Genomic DNA, 8822 nt, shown 5'->3' on the forward strand with positions numbered 1-8822 from the left:
CACACGCCACACACACACCATACACACACTCACACACACCATGCACACACCACACACACTCACACGCACGCACACACACCACACACACACCATACACACACCATGCACACACCCTACACAAGCCACACATGCACACACACACACGCCACACACACACCATACACACACTCACACTCACACACCATGCACACACCACACACACACTCACACGCACGCGCACACACCACACACACACACCACGCACACACCACGCACACACCACACACACTTACATGCACGCACACACACCATACACATGCCACACGCACTCACATGCACGCACACACACCATACACACGCCACACACACACCACACACACACCATGCACACACCACACACACGCCACACACACCACACACACCATACACACTCACAACACACCATATACACGCTCACATAACACACCACACACTCACACAGCATACACACACTCACAACACACCACACTCACACCATGCACACACACTCACACGCCAGCACACACACCACACACACTCACAACACACCACACTCACACACACACACTCACACACACCATGCACACACCACACACACACTCACACTCACACACCCACTCACACACACCACACACACGCCATACACACACTCTCACACGCACGCACACACAACATACACACGCCATGCACACACTCACACTCACACACACACATACTCACACACCATACACACGCGCACACACACGGTGCATCAGGACCCACGGATCCTGTGCGCACACACACTGGCCTGTATGTTCACGCAGTGCCCAGACAGTGGTCAGAGCCGTCAGGGGCTGCAGCACCTCAGGGACACCCCGCAGGCCTTGCTCGCTGCTGCTTTCCGGGAAGTAGCCGCGGCAAACCTCCAGCCGGCCTGAGACGGCGTGGGCCCGGGAACAGCAGGAGAGCAGCCGAGGCGGGAGGGAGGGTGAGACAGAGGGGACCGGGATTTATGGGCTCCAGTTTGCACCCCGAGAGTAGAAAGCTCTTGCCAGGTTTGCGGCAAGCGAGCGGCACGGTTTGAGCTCTGCTGCCGATCGCGGGCACCTGGCTCCTTGCCGCTCACCGCGCTGGCGGCTCCGTGCGAGGAGGAGCAGGCGCGGGGGGCGGGCGGGGGGCTCCCGCCACCGGGGTGCGCAGAGGCGCGGCCAGGCGGGAAGCCAGAGCAGCTCTGGGCACAGCCGCCCTGCGGCTCGGTCAAACCCAGCCGGGGCAGAGACGTCAGGAACACCTGCTGGCCGTCGGTCGGATGCCCACGGCGAGGTGCCGGGTCCACGGCCCCCTCCTGGGTGGCTGAGGGGGCGGAGCCACGCCAGCTCACCAGGGAGTCGGGGAGACCAGACCTGCACAGGAACTGCGGCCAGACGAGGCCAGGACCCCAGGTCCTCCGGGAGGGAAGGCCTTGGGTGGGGGCGGCGTGGCTGGGGGCCCCGTGCCGCAGGGGTGCCAGTGAGCTCGAAGCAGCCCGGGCAGCGGAGGGGCTGGCCCTGCAGCTGCCGGGCCTGGAGGAGAGCACAGGACCCGGCTGCGGAGGGAGGCGGAGGCAGGCTCTGACGGCCGCGCGGAGCAGGGAGCTTGCGGCGGGAGGCGCAGCGGAGCTGGTGACCTCCCCTAACTGCACGGCTCGACGCTTTCCGTCTCCACTTTTTCAGCGTGTGACTCAGTAGTGAGGTCCTGAAGCACCCCGGGCTTGCCCGAGGTGGCTTTGGAGAAGGACAGCAGTGGCGAGGGAGGAGGAGGGAATGGGGGAGAGAGAGGGGTTCGGGGGAAGCAGGATGCCCTTGGGGTGGCAGCCTCAGGCCACAGGCATTTGGGGTCCGTGCGCCCTGAGCCACAGCCTCCACCTCCTGACCCCTCCCCAAGGCCCCCCAGCCCCAGGGTCACCCTCGGAGCACTTCAGCCTGGACCATGCCAGTCCCTGGCCGGTGCTCGTTGCCCCTTTCCTCACCCTCCTCGAGAAATCCTGCAGGAGGTGCCCTGAGTGGGGGCCTGGGGTGTTTGCCGACTCAACCCACAAATTCTTGGTTCTGGTCTCCTGCTTTCTGGTGTTGACGTCACAAGTCTCTCCTCATCCGCCCGTGGCCTCCACCGATGGTTCACGTGGCTGCTGCGTGGACATGGGGGTGGGCTGGTGTGCTTGGCGTCGCCGAGGGGCGCAGGAGTGAGAAGTCACGATGAAAATGATGGAAGTGTATAGGCTGCCACACCCCAGCGCCACAGCGACCCCGTGCCGGCTCCAGAACCGTCTTGATGAGCTTGGGAGCAGTCGACTTGTTTCCTGCAAGCGACTGTCAGCCTCAGGGTACGCGACGCTCGCCATGTCTGTGCCAGGAGGGCGCGCGCCCCTGAAACCTGTGGCTGTCACGGAGCTGTAGGGCTGCGCGTTCACGAGAAAGAGGCTGGGGCTGCAGCTGCCCTGAGTTCGTCCACGAAGCCGACGCGTCCACCTTTGACCTTCCACCCGTCTCGCCCCTCAGCCCTGCTTTCCGGGGTTGAGATGATTCTCCTTGAGCAAACTCCACGCAGGGCCCTCGGCCCCCAAGTCTTGCGTCTGGGGCCCCCTTCTGGGCTTCTGTGTTAGTCTCTGATTGTCCAGTTTAGCATGAGCGAGCCAATTTGACATGCTCGCTGGGAATAAAGCCTCCACGGTAGCCAGACAGATCAAAGTGGGGGTTCAAGCCCAGGAGGCAGCCTGGCAGCTCGCTCTGAGAGCTGCTCCAGCAAGCCGACGCCGACTTGAGTTTGCATAGGTGGGACTGCGCGGCAGGGCACCAAGGCTGTCACTGTTTGTGGCCCAGGAGCGGCCGGGTCCGCGTTTTCCTAGAGATCCGCTGGTGCTGGAGGAAGGCAGCGCGGGGCTGAGTCTCTGCCTGTGTCGGGCACGCCCTGCACAGGTGCGGGCTGGCTCGCCACAGATAGGTCTGTATTCCGGGCCGACAGCGGCCGACTCCCGGCAGCAGCCCCTGTACGGGCTGCGGGGTGAACCTGCGGAGCCCCCACCCTGAATAGCTCGGCAGCTGCTGTGCCCCGACCCCGCAGTGTCCGAGGCCCTGGCCGCCTTAGTCCGTGAAGCCAGGGCGCCACAGCCCTGAGTGCTTCTCCACCTGCTTCTCGTCCCTGTGGGGTGCAGCACCGAGGCCTCCTGTCCTCTTGGAACGGTCCTGAGCTGACCGTTCTCACCACAGCAACTGCTGTCCTCGTCCAGCTCTGGCCTCCCTTTGATGGTGCCCCCGTGCCATGCCGTGCAAGGTGGGGCTGTGGAGTGAAGCAGGAAGGCCCCGCCTTTAAGAAGCACAGCTTGGAGGAAAAGGAACTCTCCTGTACTGCTGGTGGGAAACTGGTACAACCACTGTGGAAAACTGCTTGGAGGTTCCTCAAACTGCCTGACATGGAGCTTCCCTATGACCCAGCAACCTCACTCCTAGGGATCTATCCAAAAGACACAAAACACTGATTCAAAAAGACACCTGCACCCCCATGTTTATTGCTGCTTTTTTACAATTGGAAAAACATGGAAGCAGCCCGAATGCCCAAAAGTGGGTGACTGGATTAAAAAGATGTGGCACATACATACAATGGAATATTACTCAGCAACCAAAAAAAAAAAAGAAACACATGTCTTTTGCAGCAACATGGATGGAGCTGGAAGGGATCATGCTTAGTGCGATAAACCAGAGAGAAAAGAAAAAATCCCGGATGGCTTCACTCATAGCAGGAGTATAATGGAGCAGGCAAGAAAATAATAATAACAGTGAGCAGCTACAACCAGAGACTTCTTATGGGGCCGGGCGGGGAATGGGGTCAAATACAGTGGGGGAGGGAAGTGCTCTGGACTGTGGTGACGGCACAGGGTGACTTGGTGATGGGAAGCCCACTGGGATTACAATTAAGATGAAAAAAAAAAAATGTACCCAATGAGGTAAAAATGAATTATTATATAAACGAAGAAGAAGAAGCATGGCTTGGAGTTGGGAACATTTGCTGCAATGGTGCCATAGTGCAGAACTTTCTAGAAACCCTCAGCTCATGTTCTACTGCACATAGTTCACTGTTGACCTAAAAGGGGAGCAGCAAGCTTGCCCTGTAAAGTGCTAGGGGATGCACACCCTGGGGCATTCTTTGTAGTTTTTGCTTGTTTGTACCTATGCATCTTGCTTGGTTTTTCTAACCAAAAGTCAGAAAGTCTAAACTCACAGACACACAACCTGCTGAAACTGGGGTTGGCTGCGCTCTGACCCCCGCCAGCCCTGAGCCTTCCCAGACTGGGCTTGCTCACCTGTACGCCTGGGGGCTTCTGGGCCAGCCGAGGGCCCAGTTTACAGGAAGGAGGACGGGTGTGCACACCCACGGCAGGCAGCTCCTGCTGAGAGGCTGTGGCAGGACTTCCACCACTCAGGATGAAAACCGCATCGTCGCAGCTCCGGGAAGGAGGGAGGTCCCGGCTCAGCTCCTGACCAGGGCTCGGGAGAGCCAGGCTGGCCTGGCCTGGCCCCGCCGGGCTGCGTGTCCCTGCTCCGGACGTCACGTTTTCAGCTCCTTGTCTTCTCTTACAGAGACATCAAGCCGGACAACATCCTGCTGGACGAGCATGGTGAGTCTGCCCGGCACCTCGGAGAGGCCGGGAGGGTTCGAGACGCTGGGGGCCGGGGAGTCCGGACGTTGCTAGGTTTAGGGTCGACTGGAAGCCTTTATGTTTGAGTCCTGTTGCAGTGCGTCCGTGGACGTGTGTGGTCTGTGGCCTGCGTGGTTGTGCCCTGTGATTTGTTCCAGGTGCTCAGTGTGACCGTTTTAGATACAGATGCGTTGTGGGATGTGAGCATGTTGGGCAGGCCTCTACAGCAGGAGTGCCTTGGGGTGGGGAGAGCCAGGCCTTGCCGCAGCTGCTTGGAGGAGGCCGTGGGCTCTGGCGGGTGGGCTGGTCTGTCCCCACACTGGGGCGAGGAGCTGAGAGTCCGAGACAGAGGAGCAGGGCTGTGCTTGCCCCCAACAGAGGCGTCCGGGGCCCTTGTTCCGAGTTCACGGGCCCTGCCGGTCCTCTCCCGGGGCCGGCCAGTTGTAGGCCATGTTCGCTAGGACTGCCGGGCACGAGGCGCGGCCACAGCTCTGAGGGCTGAGTGCGCCCAGCTCCGCTGCGTGTCACCAGGAGCAGGCACAGCCCCTGGCCCAGCCCCGCGCCGCCCCCCAGGCCTGTCCAGACTCAGCTTACTATGAATAGACCATCCTTGGGGCGCTCGTGAACTGGACTCGTTTCACAGAACTGCTTCTCCATCTGTCACTAACAGATGTGTCGGTAAATGTGACGAATGCTCCCCAAAATGGTGGTGGCGAGCAGCGTCGACACCCCTCCCCCCTTGTCAAAACATTCTGCCACCCGGCCGGGAGGAGCTGCACTCGTACTGGTGCCTGGCACCCAGGGACGGGCAGCCGAGAAGAAGCGGGGGAGCTCCCAGACGGCTTGGGGGGGCGTGGCGTTCCGCTACGAATGAGGAGCCGACAGAAGATCTTATTCTAGACGGTTCCCCCGGCTTAGGGACAAGGCCCGGCAATGTGGGAAGTTGTTCCGGTGCGCCTGGGAGGGTGGCGATGGGCCTGTGTCCAGAAGCTTGCGGGGAGGGGCGCTCCCCCTTCGGCACCCGCTGCGTGGTGCTGGGCCCCGGGCGGGTCTCCAGGGCCTGGGGCCAGGGAGCGGGAGCCTCTGAGAACGAGTCGGCGTCACTGTTGCTGGTGCTGCTGGGAGGCCATTGGTCAGCACTGGCCGGCAGCCCGCCCCGGGGGCGACCAGGAGGCTTCAGTCATCAAGCCCGCGCCCGGGCCCGTGATGTGGGGGTTCAGACAGCCTGTGTCCGCCGTCTGGAGCCTCCCCCACATCGCAGCGGGCAGCTGCCCTGGAGTGAACGCTGACAGAGTGAAGAAGCCGACAGAATCAACCCCTCAAGGCGGGAAGTGTCGAGGACGTGGATGCCCAGAGTAGCCCCAGCCTGGCCAGCGCCGGGGCACAGACCCAGAGAGAGCTGGAGCGCCACCCTCGGAAGTCAGGCGGAGGAAGCGAGGTTGCTGCAGTGTTGACTCGGGTCAGGAAGCCCTGGGACGGCCCTGCCGGAGGGAAGAGGGCGGTCTGGGGGGCGGACGACGCGTCCTCCCTCACCCCGAGCCACATGCTGAAGCCGGGACCCGCGGGATGCTCCCCCGCGCCGGGGCCGGGAGCTGCTTGGGTTGGCGGGCCCGCGGTGGTGCCCTGTGAGGGCTGGGTGCCCTTAGGTAGGGACGGAGGGGCCAGGCGCGGCCCCCCAAAGCCGCGGCGGAAGCCAGGAACGGGGTCTTCACCTGAGCCCGGCCCCCGGCTCCAGACCGGGAGAAACAGACCCCCGCCCGCTGCAGCAGCCCGAGCGCGCCCGCCCAAACGCCCCCCTCCGCGCTGGGCGCTTCCGGCGGCGGGCAGAGCCAGGTGGCGTCTGGTGTGCTGGCGCCGTGGGGCCTGGTCCCGCAGTGTGGCGGGGCGACGAGGGCCAGACTTAGGAGGGGCGTCAGAGGCTCGGCGGGGAGCGTCGAGGAGGAGGCGCCAGGCGGAGCGGAGGCCCAGCGGGCCCCGGCACACGCTACTGGCTCTGCCCGGCCCGGCTGCTTCCCTCTGTTTTCCGCGCACGGACGGTACATGTCTGCCATCCGTTCACTCTGTGCTGAGCTCCCTTCTCTGAGCAGGGACCCGCAGGAGCTTTGCGGGGCGCTAACTTTCACTTCCCACAGCCTAGCCGCTGTTAAAGGCAGCTCACTGGAGACCGTGGCTCGTCAGGCAGTGGGGGGCCACTCGGGGTGGCCCCGCAGTGCCTCAGCTCCTGGTTTCAGAGTCCCCAGCGCCCCTCGCCCAGGGCCCGGGGGAGACGGCCGGGCTGTCCCACCCGGCTGTGAGGACTGGAGGGACGCTCAGGCCACACACGGGACGAGCATGGCAGACGAGGCCATTTAACAGACGCGGGAGAGGCGGGAGGGTGCCGGCCACCTCGTGCCCTTTAAGGGACTCCCAGGGCCTTGCGAGCAGCCCGCGGCCGTGCTCAGACTGGCCCTGCGGCCACAGCTGGCTGCGGGGGAGGCTGGGATGTAGCTCTCGGCCCAGTTAAATTTTCTCTTTCTGTGAGGAGGGCGGTGGGGACAGGGGACAGCGGCCGGCGGCCGGCGGGTTTGCTGTGGAAGTGGCCGCGGAGAAGGGAATAAGCCAAACAAACATTTTTAATGATGCTAAAAATAACTCGGCATGAAAATAGATGAAAAACAGACTTCCCAGCCAGAGAATGGCCAAAGAATTTATTCTTTATATTGCTAAAGAATAAATATGGGGGCCCTCCCTGGTGGCGCAGCGGCTTGAAGTGCAGCACCGAGGAGCTAAAGCCGCTTCAGCACCAGTTCGATCCCCGCCTGCCCCCGAGGTGACCACAGGGCGCGGCAGACCGCTCCTGACCCGCCCAGCAGTGGACGTCGTCCGTCGGCCTGTTCTCTCCCCACTCTGTCTCTGGTGAATCCTCTCATCCCCTGCACCGCTGGCCTGTACCCCTGTTCTTAAAAAAAACGAAGAAATACAGGTGATTACCAAGAAAACATTGAGCATAACCAGTGACGAGCATGAACCAGCCCACCCGCCATTACAGTCGCCTACAAACCTGCCTTCAGCACACGGCGGGGCGCTGGCCCGAGCTCACGATGGCAGCCCGTGTTCCCGTAGGATCCGACACTACACAAAAGCCCCAGTGACTGGGCAGAGCGGACCCCTTGGGAAACGTGTGTCGCCAGCGGCCGTCGGCGGAGAGGTGACAGAGCGCTGGTTCAGGCTGTGTGCAGAAGCATTCCATCGGGCTGGCAGGTTTAAACGTCCAAGGTGACCCAGAGCATCTGGTACGAGAAGCAGAGGACTCTGTCGCCGGGCTTGTCTCCATCCCCGGCTGGCCTCCTGTGGCTCCTGTGGCTCCGGGACGTCTGAGCGCAGGTGCTCCCAGCCGCCCCGTGGCCACGGCCCTTCCCCGAGGCTGCAGGGCGGGAGGTCTCGGGCCCGGACCCGTCGCATGAAGCCCATCAGGCACCGCGCCAGGGGCCCCAGTGGCCACAGCCTGGGGACAGACTAAGAGACACGACACAGGCTGTCCTCTGGCCACGAGAATCCCACCCCTGCTGCACCCACACTGTTCCAGAGAGCGAATCTAGACTCTCAGCTCTGGATCAGGGCTCTGAGCTTGACATCTGTATTTGTTTTAAGAAGGCCCCGTGTAAGTAGATTTGCTTATAAGTAATGTGTTTGCAGCACCCCAAGAAGCCACACTGTAAAATGTGGCGATAAGCTAGGCGTTTGCCCGTTCTAGTTCTGCCCAGCCAGCGTCAGTTCTGTGCAATGACCCTGCAGAGACACTGGTCAGTGCGGCCACATTTGGCTCTCGGGCCTGTTCTCCTCCCGCACTAGCTGCCCTTCACCAGTCTCCCCAGCCCCGGGACTCGCCTCTGCGGGTTTGACTCACTTCTAGATTCTGTGCACACGCAGATCTGACTTAGCTCGGTCTCCTCAGCCCTGTGCTCGGCTCACACTTTGGTCCCTCTTCTCGTGGCTGGGTGACACCCACAGTGTACACGCACCCCCCCTTTATCACTCAGCTGTTGGCAGACAGGTGGTTGCTATAGCTTATTTTGCATAAGTAATGCTGTCAAGACAGATTTGTTGGAGGAATCAGATAAAATGCCATTGGAAGTGTTAATATGCTCTCCCTGTGCCGCGCTCTGCAGTGTTACCCAGATAAGGAGAGGCGCCG

The 8822-nt window shown here is 61.8% G+C and overlaps 1 protein-coding gene across 1 annotated transcript in view; it reads left to right on the top strand.

Annotated features, from left to right (window-relative positions):
- STK32B (serine/threonine kinase 32B) overlaps positions 1-8822 on the top strand; it is a 72546-nt gene that overhangs the window by 60019 nt on the left and 3705 nt on the right. Inside the window, exon 5 of the mRNA XM_012724045.1 lies at positions 4590-4627. Coding sequence (XP_012579499.1) covers positions 4590-4627 — 38 coding nt within the window. The remainder of the gene's footprint in view (positions 1-4589; positions 4628-8822) is intronic.

This window comes from Condylura cristata, unplaced genomic scaffold (assembly GCF_000260355.1).
Source record: "Condylura cristata isolate star-nosed mole 26May11 unplaced genomic scaffold, ConCri1.0 scaffold00012, whole genome shotgun sequence".
In the NCBI taxonomy this organism is placed as follows: domain Eukaryota; kingdom Metazoa; phylum Chordata; class Mammalia; order Eulipotyphla; family Talpidae; genus Condylura; species Condylura cristata.